This window comes from Semicossyphus pulcher, unplaced genomic scaffold, assembly GCF_022749685.1.
Source record: "Semicossyphus pulcher isolate SPU_LCO1_2020_fin unplaced genomic scaffold, fSemPul1.0.p SCAF_5, whole genome shotgun sequence".
Classification (NCBI taxonomy): domain Eukaryota; kingdom Metazoa; phylum Chordata; class Actinopteri; order Labriformes; family Labridae; genus Semicossyphus; species Semicossyphus pulcher.
This window is the reverse complement of record NW_027211726.1, coordinates 23,672,692-23,687,193: the sequence shown is the minus strand read 5'-3', so window position 1 is coordinate 23,687,193 and position 14,502 is coordinate 23,672,692. Positions and strand designations below refer to the sequence as shown.

At 38.2% G+C, this 14,502-nt stretch overlaps 1 protein-coding gene across 2 annotated transcripts; it reads left to right on the top strand.

Annotated features, from left to right (window-relative positions):
* Positions 1-517: 517 nt before the first annotated feature.
* On the top strand, positions 518-8,629 carry e2f3 (E2F transcription factor 3). 2 transcript variants are annotated; one of them, XM_069681992.1, is made up of 7 exons: positions 518-741; positions 1,126-1,236; positions 2,295-2,535; positions 3,803-3,936; positions 4,209-4,321; positions 4,469-4,655; positions 4,833-8,629. In XM_069681992.1, exons 2-7 carry the CDS (start codon positions 1,206-1,208, stop codon positions 5,111-5,113), a joined length of 987 nt encoding a protein of 328 aa, XP_069538093.1. In that variant the 5' UTR covers positions 518-741; positions 1,126-1,205; the 3' UTR covers positions 5,114-8,629. The 2 variants fall into 2 exon arrangements, with proteins under 2 accessions (XP_069538093.1, XP_069538094.1); XM_069681993.1 differs by having other exon boundaries at positions 518-749.
* Positions 8,630-14,502: the final 5,873 nt, after the last annotated feature.

The window sequence follows — 14,502 nt, the reverse complement described above, 5'->3', positions numbered from 1 at the left end:
TGGGTAGAAGAGGTAAGGCCAGAGAGAGTCTTCATCTGTTCAGATTCTACTGCAGCACCCAGTAGCCTGAATTCTGAAGAAACAATAAGAGATGATTTTTTGAAGGGAATATGTACAATAATGCTGAGACTGCAAAGGATTGGAACTAATGTAGAGTTTTGCTGGGTTCCTGCTCACACTGGGGTAGAGGGTAACAAAAGAGCAGATAAAATTGCAAAGAGCGCATTGAAATTTTAAGGTCAAGTCATATAAAGGGAAATTAATTATGAATTAATTAATTAATTTTCTTTGTTTCTGTCATTTAACCTGAAGTACAGTATCAGCCCATGATGTTACACACTCCAGTATAGTAGGTGGCGGTATGCACCTTTTAACGTTGGTTGCAATCCGCCATAAGCTCAGAGAAGAAGAAGAAGAAGAAGACTTTTTGTCGCACCAGTATTTCTTGGCTTCTGGAGACAGCCTCAAGTGGACACTCAAAGAATTGCAGTGTTTTGCACTTCCGCATTGGCATCATTTTCCAGGTTGCTGCTTGGCTTTAATTCCATGCTTTTAATTTGAAGAGAAAGTTGTGAAGCTACGGCAACGTTTATAGGCCATATTTCCGAAAACTTTAAACTTTTCTTACCTTTCACTAACACATAGCGCGTCTAATCGGATCATACTTTGGAACGCCTAAGTCTTCCTTCGAATACGCTGGGACCGCTCTTGTACTATCGTCTTTCCCCTGTGAGTTAATTGGTAAGGAGGTAACTACAAACTTTAATTTGTTACATTTTTGCCTACAGTTTAGGCCATGGGTGAGCATGGTAGGGAGATGGGGTTAGGGTCGAATGCAATTGGGACAGTTTTTCTCCAACTAGCTAAACATACTGGCAAGGGCAGCTAGCTTCTGTTCCAACCCAAGGTTAATGACAATCCTTATTTTAACAATGAATGTAGAGTAACATTCATTGCTTTGAGTAAACTACATGCAACTTAAGTCACAAGTGAATACACAGGATTCACGAGAGGTAATGATGTATTATTGCCACAAATGGCTGCCCTCTGGGCCACAGAATTAATTCAGATGATTGCAAACTTCTGAGTTGTGTATTGGACATACTTGCTGCTTTTTTCACTCAGGCTAAAGAAGGCTGGAGCTGGATGCCAGTAACCCCCAGGAATATCATTATGATGGTGGATTTGCCAAAGTCAAGAACCCAATGGCCTCTCCAAACCAAACTAAAGGAAAGAGTAAGAATTTTTACTGTATAGACTTTTAAAGTTCTCAACAACGGTCTTTCCAGTAATGGGCAAGATAATTGGTAGATAGATTGCCTGTTCTTTTATATGTTGTGTCAAACTGTCAAACCATGATCTAACCAGTTCACAGAAAATTGTTATAACAGCCTTTACACATTCACATAGTCAAGAGTGCAGACACTCGGTCCATATTTTGTTTATGCCTTGCATCTAATTGATTTGAATGGCCAGGATTACTTTTTTTTAAAATAACTATCAACATCCATTTAGATCTATTTAGAACATTTTACACTACAATAAAAAGAAAACTTGAACACTAATATGTGTGTCAAAGAAGCCACAGCAACTACACATTCTACAACGAGGTAAGCATAAAAATGCGCAGAGTTGATGAGTGGGTGAGACAATGTATATGGTAAATCAGCAAAAAATGTGGCTTATGACCAGTTGACCATACAGTTTACAATAAGCAAATCAGTAAGTGTAAGATCCCATGTGGAACTAGAAAGCTGTCACTCAGCATTAGTAGAGACTCTTGTCTAAAGTGCAATTCATAAACACACAGAGCCAAATATATAACTCAAAGATAAACTAACTTGTATTTGGAGACATTAAAAGAGCCTTGTACTGTCAGTCACATCATTTCTGATAGACTCCCCTCACACACAATTTTCTTTCTCTCCTCTTTGATAGTCATATTGCAAGTGAAGGACTTGTCTCATTGATGGGCTGTTTAATTACCGTTCTGCTATCCATTTCAGTTTTTCCTAAAGTTTTAAGACTCCTCTATAAATAGAGCTCACTTTGATGTTTAATGATTTATTGACATATTGAAATGCATTTTATTTAATATAGATGTGACAATTTAATCCTAAAGATATTTAAATGATATAAAGGGTGTCAAATGTTATGGCACCTATAGCCCGCTGCAACAGAAAAATTGAGAATGTTAAAAAATGAATTTGATGGAGACCCTTGATATAAGAAAAAAACTCAGGAGGACAAGAAATGGCAAAATATAAAAATGTCAATCCTCACCTTTTTTCCAGCTTCTGACCCCTATCCCATAGCCCTGAAATCCCTGTGGGAGAAGTCCCGATATGACACTTCGCTCGGTTTCTTGACACGGAGGTTTGCTGAGCTGCTGAGACGATCCGCTGATGGGGTATTGGACCTAAATGTGGTGGCCCAGGAGCTGAATGCCCCAAAGAGACGTGTCTATGATGTCACCAATGTCCTTGAGGGGATCCAACTCATCAAAAAAAAGTCTAAGAACTACATCCAGTGGTTGTAAGTATGAGTGGATGTACCAGGTAGTTTAAACATCCTCAAACAGTAGCTTGTTGTACAAGCAGTGTTTCTGCCCATTATGGCTTATTTCGCTTTGTTATCATGTTTCATGTTCAAGATTTAGTGTTTACTCTATGATTTTTTTTCCAGCATCTGGGGCAAGGGGTTAGTTGAACCTGGATTTTGCAATTATGCCACTGAAAATATCAATAGGTGGTTGTAGCAAACTAAAATTCACGATTGTGATGAGCCTCTTTTTCAGGTGGCTCACCAGCAGCTGTGAAAACGGAATCGCAGGTGAAAAATAAAAAATGCAAGTTAAGTGTTATTCGGGCAACTTTGTAAAACATAGAGTTCATGATGAAGGTAAACAGAGAAGACGGATATAGGGATAGAGGAAACAGAAAGAGACGAGGCGGGACAAGCCGCTGTGTGCAATTACAGCATAGGGGAAGGTGTGTGGGGTGAAAAATAACTAAAGAGAAACAAGACAAGCAGATTTAAGTAGTTTTATGAAAAAACAGATAGGGTGGAGAATCAAGCACAATTCTAATGGTCAAATACAGTTAACATTCTGTAAATAGTCATGTATTGTATAAAATATTAATATCATAAAATACCATCCATCTGCATATCTGCAGACTTTCCTTTTGGACTTACCCAGAGTTCATAACAAACTCGGTGATTTGTGATGCAATGCTTCTCAAAAAATGTTGATCTATGTGATTCATTCGATTTGTTCATCACAAAGCCTGTAATTAATTAGATTTTTTTTTAAAAATAGGTTGTCAGCATCAAAATATGCTGCCTGTACAATTCACTTACACCTTGTAATTTGAGTTCAGTGGAGTTGACAGCATCACAGTCGGGTGCGACTTCATGACATTTAAAAAAATGAAGCAGTGGTGGCAAGAAATACTTCTCATAAAATGTATATAGCAGAAAGAGATATTTTGTTGAAAACGGTGCACGGTTTTTCAGATAAATAAACAAATCATGTCAATCTACATATTAATTTATTGTTAAGGCAGGCAGAACTTCAGATAACAGCAGTTTATATTGCATTTTAAAAAATGGTAACAGCTGCTAGGGGATCATTTGTACACTGTATTGTTCTATATATGGGTGTTATTGTGTTCCTCAGTTCATACTATTTGTCTGATACATTATTTCTTCAAGCTTAAGATCAATCTTTATTGATCATTAAGTCTTTAGTTTTTTTTGTTGTTGTGTTAACCCTGTATTGCTGCTTGGATTTGTCATCCAGGGGCGGTCAAGTGACTGTGCAAATAGATCAGGAGCTGAAGGCTCTAATTGAAGAGGAGAAGAACCTGGACGAATTGATACAAAGCTGTACGTGGCAGGTTCACCAGATGTGTGACAACCATCAAGGTCAAAGATATCCATTAACTGTAAATCCTGGACTGTTGGTGTGACCCAGATTCAGTTGGGTAAAGTAGGTGTACCCCAAGCAGTGTGTAGAAATGATTTATTAAGGGGTCTAGAGGTCAATCACCACCAATAGTGTGGATTTGACAAATAATGGCCTCCATCTATCTACCACTAATGTGTTATTTATGATAAAATTTCTTAGTTTTAATGTATAAATGTAGCCCCTACTGTACTCAGACACATGCCATGTTGATTATATTCCTTAACCTTGATGCTCACATTTGCCTACTTGACTTACGAGGATGTTCGAAGAATACCGACCTTAGAAGAACAAACTGTGATTGTGATTAAAGCCCCTGCAGAGACAAAACTGGAGGTGCCACACCCAGAAGAGGTACATTTTTACATATAGTTCATTACTTTTTTTTGTAATGAAACTCAGTCGTTTAAATTGAAACTTGTGCAGCATTGACGTGTGTGCTGTCAGCGCATAATTAGAGACCATGATGTAAGCATTCTTTTTTGCCTTCCCTATGTTCAGAGCCTCCAACTACACCTCAGCAGTACACAGGGGCCCATTGAGGCATTCCTCTGCTCTGATGATCCAATTCCTATGGAAGCCACAGATGGTTTTGTGGCCAATGGCGGTGACTTTAATTCATCTGCCAATGGGAACACCTCTGCCCCCATCTTGCCGTACTCATCCTTTGTCCAGGTGTCTTGCAAAGGTACGTTTTAAACTTTAAGATACCTTGCTCTATCTCAATCAGGTTGTTTTCGAAAAATGTGATTATGGCTAAGGGAACCAGAAAACTACCAATGAACCATTGTATTTTGTTTTAACCCTATTTTTTAGTCAACTTTTTAGTTCCCTCATGTCTCCACAATTCCAAATATGTCTCCAGGCAGTGCTTACTCTAACTCTGGAATGAATAGAATCTCCGAAATGCTGTATGAGACAACAGAACACTCATCACCAGTCTCTGCCACCCCTGTTTGCACCAAGCAAATCTCTCACCTTTCACCCTCTGAAGATCTGAAGAGTTTTGTCAACCTTACTCCACCTCTGCCCTTCTCTCTGGATGGGAAGGAGTATGTCCTGAGCCTGGCTGAGGACAAGGGCATTACTGACCTCTTCTCCTCTGTTGACCTGGACCAATCACCCCTGGATACCCCATTCCTCTAAACAGATGACAGGGAATGCTGTATTTTTGGACAAAATTAACATCTTTTCGCATACAGGACATCAAGGGGAAGGTGAAAAAAGAACAACCTGCTTTTTATATTAATATTTCCTATCCTGGGCAATGTGACAGGGATTTATTAAAGCTCAGGTATATGGAGAAGGTTGATGTGGTCTTGGAAAAGCTTTGTATTCTGAAAGATCAAGGTAAATCTTTTTAATGCTTCCCTGGGTCTGAAATGCAAGGTTTTAGAAAAACATATTTGAAACACTGAAATAACATCTTACTTTGATGGTCTTGAAAGACTTCACAAATCACATGTTGGATCATGATCACAAAGGAGCATTCACATCAAAGCTTGCTGAATTTAACCAAATTTAGAAAGAGGTACTGATTCAAATCATAAAAATTGCAAAGAACCCAAGTCTTGTATTGGCTCTGCTACAAGGGATGCACACATCCTACTGTTTGTCACCACAACTGATACTGATTTGTATGGCTGACATATTCATCAAAACTTGTATTATTGCCATGGTTATCAAAGTCCAAATCAGTAGTAGAATGTTGCACGGTTGCAGCCACAGCTGGCAAATGTAGCGAAAAGCTTGCTTTGCAACTCTGGCTTTGGCTCAACCCCTTGAAGCGCATAGTGTCTGAAGCTGCCTTTCTTTTTCTACATTGAACATATTATGCCACGTAGTGTTGGTTTGTGTAACTCACATGCAAATTGGGTGCTATTGGTAATGTTCCACTGCAATCCTTTTTCTATTGTTAATTCGTCCTTAAAGCTGGGATTTTTCCCACATTGCAGTTTTCATGTGTTTTTGATCACAGTGACTTCAAGATTGAAATAATGTAAATCTTTTACCAGTCAACATTCATCCTTTTTAAATACAAATACTTAATTTTCAGCTGTGTTCTTCAATGCACGGTTAAATGACGTTAAGGAGATGTTTAATTGGTCTAGTATTGTTTTTACCAGCTGATTGTTTGATCGTGGGAATATCTTTGTTTTTTTGTTGTTTTTTTGTAATCTGAAAGTGCCTTGCTGAAATGGTTAGTATTAAATTTTGCCCAAAGCCATCACTAATAGGAAAATGTCTACTTGGTCTGACAGCGTTGAAAAAAAAGCTATTATTCCAGGAAATATTTTGGAAATGTTATTTACATTGGGCAGACAAATGTATCAACTGATTAATAAAAAAAAAAAAATTATAATTCTTTAATCGAAACACTTAATTCAGTACTAATGTAGTGTTTTTAGATATTAAATTTTGTCACTTTTTTAAATTAAGGGGGCACCACCTGCTCTTATCAGGAAAAGAGAGGCAATCAGATGAATCCATTTCACATCAGAAGTAGTATACACTTCAGACCAGTGAACTTTTCAAAGATTAATGCCTATGAAACATTTTGTAAAAGAATATAACAATAACAAACATCAAATTGTGAAAGAGCAGTTTCTTACTGCTCTATAACAATTCAAATTTTCAATTGTGACATTCATGCGATTGAGATGATTACTTATACAACTCTTACGCGCAGAGGTTAAACACAATTTGGTTATGTAGACTGACAGTAAAATGCAGTCTGTCACTTGCTATGCTATCGTTATCACAGACATTTCACTAGCCAAAGTCAATAAATGGCAGTGTGGTTAATACAATGAATTAATAACAATTTTGTTTAACATTGCACAGAGATCAGAGTTGGACAGCCCTTCAAGATAACATGCTTAGTCTTATTAGCTGAATTACTGAGGGATTGTAAATCTTATTTACATTAACTCAGGCTTTTGTTAATAAATAGAAAATTTAGCAGAATAAAGGAATATTAAAGAATTGTAGTGTTAAGAGACAGAATCTTTCTTCTCAGCTTCCATTCGACCTGTTTTTAGGGTATCACCATTTTGCTGCCATACATACGAGTTTCATTTATGTTCATATTGCTGTTCTGTAATGTACTGCTGCAGGGGTGTGTGCGTGCGTGCGCGTGTGTGCGTGCGCGTGTGTGCGCGAGTGCGCGCATGTGTGTGAGTAAGTGAGTGATGGGTGATGACAGTGGATCACTTCAGCTAAAATAATAAATAGTCGTTGGGGCCCTGTTGTCTTGTTATCCTGACATACATCTTTATGAAGTTGAAACTCCAGTGACAAGTGTTTAAATCCATCCTGCAGCTTTTTGATCATTCCCACAAACTTCCAACAGCAATTTGTTTTAATTGGCCTGCTGTTACAATAAACAAATATCCATAGTAGTAGTAGTAGTAGTAGTTGCATAAATTACATCTTGGATCACTGTATATGACTCTTTGATAATAATGTTGACAGTTTGTATACATTTAAAAAATTGTTATTGATGTGCAAATGCATAGCTAATTCTGAATTACAATTAATGTGTTAATGAACGTTTGTTAACCTGCAAATGGTTATCTTGAAACAATTGGAAATGTGTTTTTTTTATTGAGTATTCCAATAATTTATGCCACTTTACCTGATATTATGAGTGTAACCATCCAGATCCAAACAGGTGTAGCTCCACTCCTGCTTTGTGATTGTGTCAAAGGCATTGGGCAAAATTAGATTTTGCAGCTGCAAGAAATTGGTTGTTTTCTTCATTTTCGTCCCAATATTTGCTGATATTTGGTATGTGTCAGCAGATATAAGTTTCCTTTTTCACTGACCTATTACATGAAGGCTTAAAGGTTGCAGGGGGGCTGGAGCTCATATCAGCAGTCATTGAGCGACAGATGAGGTACACCCTTAACAGGATGCCAGTGAATCACAGGGCTGACATACTGTCAGACAACCATGCACACACATTCACACCTCAGTGCAATTTATATTCACCAATTTACCTAACGAGCATGTCTTTGGGCTGTGGGATGAAACCGGAGTACTCAGAGAGATCACGCGCAGACACAGGGAGAACATGCAACATCCAGACAGAAAGGTCCCCGCTAGCGGAAACTGGGATTTGAACCAGGAACCATCCTGCTGTGAAGCTACAGGGCTAACCACTGAACTGCCGAGTCGTTTTCCCTTTTAGAGTTCACAATGTTCACTATGTAGTATCAACTCAGTTATAATCCCAATTGTCTATCCCTCTTTCAGTCGTTCTTAAGATTTTAACCTTAGTCTGTAAGTGCAATCTAGCTGACTCTATTTTAACTATACTATGTTTTCAAACTATGCCAAAGCGTTATCCATCTTTTTCAGTCAAATTATGTGTATGAATTTAGCATGAATTGTAAAGTTGGTAAGTTCCCACATATCAATGGTAGTCTGTCTTGTTGGCATTGAAAAATGTTACATGTGGACAATACATGGAACTGATAAATGGAATGCACCTAAATAGCACTTTTCAATATGTCACCTTTACACACCAGTGACAGTGCCCTGAATCGCGATCATCATTTAATACATTTACACACAAACTCACACAAAGGTTATTGTCTGTTGTTTATAGATCAAATATTTTTTTTGTAAAGTCATGTAGATCTGAGTTATTAAACATTATTATCATCCACACGTCTTTTAAACATTCTCCAACTTCTTTATGCAACTGTCTCTGCTTCTCTTTGTCTGAGCCAATGCATCTTTGAAAAACTCATCAGTGCCCTCATCACATGGTGATGTAATCACTCAAGAGCCTGCAGTATTCAGACCTGTCCATAGATGGCAGTGTTGCACCTCATATCCAACTTAAACCCTCTCCACCCTGCAGTTCCCCACAGTGGTAAACACTTTAAGTTCATAGAGAGTCACTGGGTCACTGCTAATAATCAGTCATATTATTTGTTCTTCCCCTCTCTGTGCCATACAATTTTGTGCATGAGAAAGAAATGTTAATATTGATTTGGGTCATATTGAATTAGTGCTGACGTCAGACACCTACTATCTCAAGAGGGCCCTGTTAAAGATCAGTCAATATAGCTTTCAATCAGTTGATTAGATGTTTTATAAAGTTTCATTTTTCTTTTTCTTTTTTCCTATCACCTACAAGCATACACACAGGTTTTAGAGTGTAAGTGTTCTGACCCTGTAAAGCATTACAGGGTGCATGTGAATGCATCATTGTCGCAGTGAGCTCTGCTGTCTGACGGAGCCCTGTCAATATATGACATTTTATCCAGTTTTCAGGCTACACTAGATCTGCGCTTTTAGACCCTTTTCCACTGTTACACAGATGACACTGAAGTTTATGCCCCGTTAAAACCTGGATCCACTGATATTACTGACATTATGGCCTGTCTGCTTGAGATAAAAAATCGGATGTCCGATAATTTTCTCCAGCTAAATGACTCCAAAACTGAAGTTCTCATAATTTCCCCCTCTGGCCCCAGTCCTGGCTACATCAATAATTTCTCCGTCAGTCTGGGTGCCCTATCTGACATTGTATGCAAAGAGGCCCGTAACTTAGGGGTCATTTTTGACGAGGAGCTATCATTTGACACCCAGGTGCCTAATGTTATGCGGTCCTGCTTTGCCCAACTACGACAGTTAGCCAAGATCCGGTCATTCCTTTCCCCTTCTGATTTAGAAAAGGTCATCCATGCTTTTAGTTCCTCCAGACTCGACTATTGTAATGCACTTTATTCTGGCATCAGCAAACACAACATCCAAAGATTGCAATTAATTCAAAATGCTGCAGCCAGGCTTTTAACCAACACCAAGAGAAGCGACCACATCACACCAGTCCTTGCTGCCCTTCATTGGCTCCCTGTGAGTTTTAGAATTGATTTAAAGATTTTATTGCTTGTTTTTAAAGTTTTAAATGATCAAGCTCCAGCCTACATCCGTGAGCTGCTAACCCCTTATGAGCCTGGCCTCTACCTGAGATCTTCTGGCAGGGCCCTTCTAGAGGTTCCTAAATCTCAACTGGTCACAAAAGGTGATCGAGCCTTTGCAGTTCGGGACCCACAGCCGTGAAACACCTGCCTGGTGATCTCAGGCAGGCAAACTACATTACTCTTCTTCTGGCTTTTTCTTAACGTTTGCTTTGTTTTACTTTTTTGCCTGTTTTATTGATATATGGGTTTTTATAAATATTTGTTTTTTGCTTGATTTTACTATGTGCCTTGTTTTAATTGAAAAGCACTTTGTAAGTTGTTTTTGAAAAGCTATAAAGATAAAGTTATAAGTATTGTTATTATAGAGTAAGAGGTTATAAAAGCTGAACAAAATGCACAGATGGCTGGGCTTTAAGGGTAAGATAGGAGTCACCACTTCAGACTGGGCCCCTCAGTGGTGTGTCACTGTAAAACAATATCCATCCATCCACCATATCTTGTGGTGTGCAGAGTAAAAGAAGGAGAAAAGTGAAAAACTCTTGCATAGTGAAGAAAGACAGTGTAATCATCTAATCTCTTTCCCAAAAAGTTTCCAGACCTTTGCCAGTGTGGCGTCACATGGGAGTCAAATCGTTTAAGTTCTGCATCCTCCAAGGTTCAGAGTTTTCTTTTTTTAATCCTTTAATTTGTAGAGAGCTAGAAACCTTTTTGGGCAGATAGATTTAATCAGATACTATGTGGTGTTTTTCACATGTGCAGACATCCATGGAAATGTCTTCATGTTGCTTACTTGCTTTCAACCAAAAAAGGCAAGGAATAATAACTCACTAGCCCATAACATTCGCAAAAGCACATCAATTCAAAAACCATAAGCGATCGAGCTCATCTCGCACTGTGAACATCAGTCAGCTACTAGACCCTCCAAAAAAACAAAACATCATTACTTCAAGACCCTGACTTTAATAATTAATAACCAAAGAATGGACAACATTAATGGAATTAACAACTCTCCATCTCTGACACTACTCTGGGAAATAGGCAGTAATCAGGGGAAAAATCATATCATGGAAAAAGCAACGAAAATTTTAAAATACTTAGAATTAACAACTGACAAATCTTCAATCCAATAATCCTACTGAACATATAAGAGATGAATATGTATGTATATGTGTATGTATCTATAAAATGTATCCTCACTTATTGCTCCTCAGAATTTCTTCCGGGCACCTCCTGGCAGGAAACATCAAAATAAGGAACTTGGGAACAGGGTATTTGTCTGCAGAGCCGAAGCTGCAGTTTCAGTGCCACAATCTTGGGACCACAATTCTGGGTCCCTTGTTTCTGCGACAGTGCCACCTATTGGATGAAAGTAAAACAGTTACTAAGGCAGCGTTCCACCCAAAACAACTTATAGTTTTGAAGATTTATTACACCCATATATAAATTCTAACAGTTTTAAAGGTCAACTAAACAAAATACACCCTTCAGACAGTTCCAATTACAATGTTACAATTTAATTTAGCAGACGCTTTTGTCCAAAGCAACGTACATCTGAGAGTTAATACAACACAAGCAACGATCAAGACAGGAGGAAACAAAGTCAGTAAGTGCCAAAAAGGCACAGGCAGTGTATAGGGTGTTTTTTTTGTTGTTGATATTATTATTTTGATAATAATCATCATCATCAGCAACATCAACAAGATCAGTATAGTCATCATCATCATAATGAAAATCCTAGTCAGCATAAACTACATCCTTGATGAACAGTGTTTTTCATAGTGTGATGTCTAACCAATCAGATATCACCTGCTGTGGGCGGGACATTGCTTGAGACCACTGAGTGGTGACTACAGACAGAGAGAGGCTGCTGTATCAGAGCCAAAGCAGCACATTTTTAGATTAATTTATTAGCAGTTGGATTCAAAAATGACTGATAATCAGGAAATGTTGAATATTGAATCTGCTAATCAGCCAGAACAATAATTGCTCGATCCCTAATTTAAGGAAACAAACACCATTTTCCCCGCACTACAAAACCCCCCAAAAAACTAGTTAATAAGGTTAAAAAGGTTAGTTAATAGGTAATAAGACCCTTATAAGTCCTTATAACAATAACAATAACTTTATTGATCCCCAAAGGGAAATTCACTAAATAATTAAGTAATTCACTAAGACGCTTATTAACATTATATATGTTAATTTATAAGCACTTATAAGAAACTTAAACAATTTATAGACAGCTTACGAGCATTAATAAAAACCTTATTGTTTCTTATAATTATTAATAATAGCATTACAAACTCATTTGTTGATTCTTACTTACATATTATGCCTTTGTTAAAGGTTCAGTCGGTAACATTATTAAAACTAACTTTTTGTCATATTTGCTCACACTGAACATGCATTAGTACATGAGAGAGATAATCTGAAAAAAATCATGATCCTCCTACTGCTCCTAATGACATTTGCAGGAATGCACCGCTCCCGAACCACAACAACCAATCAGAGCTGAACAGTCTCTCAGGCTGCTGTTAATCACATGCTGCGTAGCACCACTCCTCCGTGCATGCTCACACAGTCAAGCTCAATTTCTTTTGTGTGCGCAGCGTCAACTGGTTTGTGTCCACAAAGGCTTAAAAACAACCACCAGGAATGAAAAAACTGCCCATCCCTCCATTGCCAACTAAGGCTTCAAAGATCGTTAAACTGAAGAAGACAAAAGTGGAAAAGGCAAGCTAAAAAGAGTTGGACCGAGACAGAAACAAAACCAGAGTAAACATTGGAGCAGCATTTCAGAGGTGGAGAGAGGATAAAAAAGCAATGATGAGTTCGACAGTTATGCTTGACAGGTAATTACCCCAGCTTAATTTCTGCTGTATCTGTTTTCCAAAAATGTGTCTACATTGCTAAGATGTCTGTGGTTACTGTGATGTTGTGTTACGTTGTTGTTGCAGTCGGGCTAACGTTATCTTGTGGTTATCTGTGCGGCTGCTGTTAAGCGTTTCATTGTGGAGCGGCTGAAAATATCTTTGTGTGTTTTCATGTTTATATAAACAATTAACAATCATACTTTTTATTATTTGGGACTTTTAAGCCTTGCTTAACAACCCCCCACCCACACACACACACACACACACACACACACACACACACACACACACACACACACACACACAAACACACTTTTATCACTCTTCGTTCAGACTCTGACACCCGCATGAAACAGTAGAGAGTATATTTGGAGCAACACATTCTTTGTAAAACAAATACTAACACACCTGTTGGCTGCACTTGTGTTATTAATACGGCATGTTATCAACCATTGCTACTGATGATCAAATGTACGTTTAATCAGCATGATCAGCCCCAGGACTGTCACTTTATGAAACGAAAAATCTTGTCTCCTGCACCCTGTCTACACACAACCTCAGCCGTTGTGTGTGCTGCAGGTGTAGCCGCTAAAAATATACAGCAGGTCTGCTCCGTGAACTGTCCGTATGTGTAGCCGTAGCCTTTACCACGGGACGAGGTGCCACTGTTACCAGGAATACTCTCACTTATAAGCCACCTTGCCTAACAGAGCTGCTGTCGTCACAGGTTATGTCCGTTGGGATTATCAAGGCTTCTCCTGGCGAAGCAAGTGCTCACAGGATCAGGAAATCTCACATTCAGAGAGGATTTTCAACTTCTGATTATTTTAAAGCTTTTGCTTAGGTAGCACTGTGTAGTAGCAGTGTTTTCAGTGGCCTCCGCGTCAACTGCTCTGTTGACATGAAACATGCCGTCGCTGTCTCTCTGTTCATCTTTTCTCCCACAACAAAAGAGTCTAATGCAACCACTGGTATATAGTATACTACCCTGTAGGCATTTCCTTCTCTTGGATTATATAGTTAGCCTATAGATGACCGTTGTACATCTGTTAAATGTTTGTGTAAAAAGGATGTATCTGTCTTTACAGATCTGCAGAGGTTGACGGTCCACATCATTGAAACTTGGAAAAAGATCAGGACAAGTATTAAAGCGCTATAATTGTTTTATGGATTGCTTACTGTAGCAATAATTGTTCAAGACTACTTGTTGACAGAGAAACAGTCCATTGAAACCACTTTACTGGTTTTATGCCTTACTCTTCCTTTTAATAAAAGACATGTTCTAGAGTTAATACCTTGAACATCTGTTGTTTTTGGCTTGTAGTATGTAGACAAATATTTAGCTAAAATCATGAGACTTTTATGTTTTTCACTCAGTGCATTACTTTTAAAACTTGTTCAAACAACAAGTTCAAACATGAGACACCATTACATTATTTCTTAACAAGAAAACTCTTTCATGTGTGGTTTTCATGTAAAATGATCACGTCTGCAGTTAACATGCAAAAATCTATGGGTGCTCCTGTGACAAGGTTTTTCATGGAAATTCCACATGTGAACTACAACCAAATGATTATTTCACATCTGACACATTGAGCCACATGTGACATATTGACCCACATGTAAAAAATATACATGTGAACTGCAGGCAAATGTGGTTTTTGGACACGTGTTTTCCAACATGAAAGAGGAAAAATAACCCATATGGTTGCAGTTCACATGTATATTT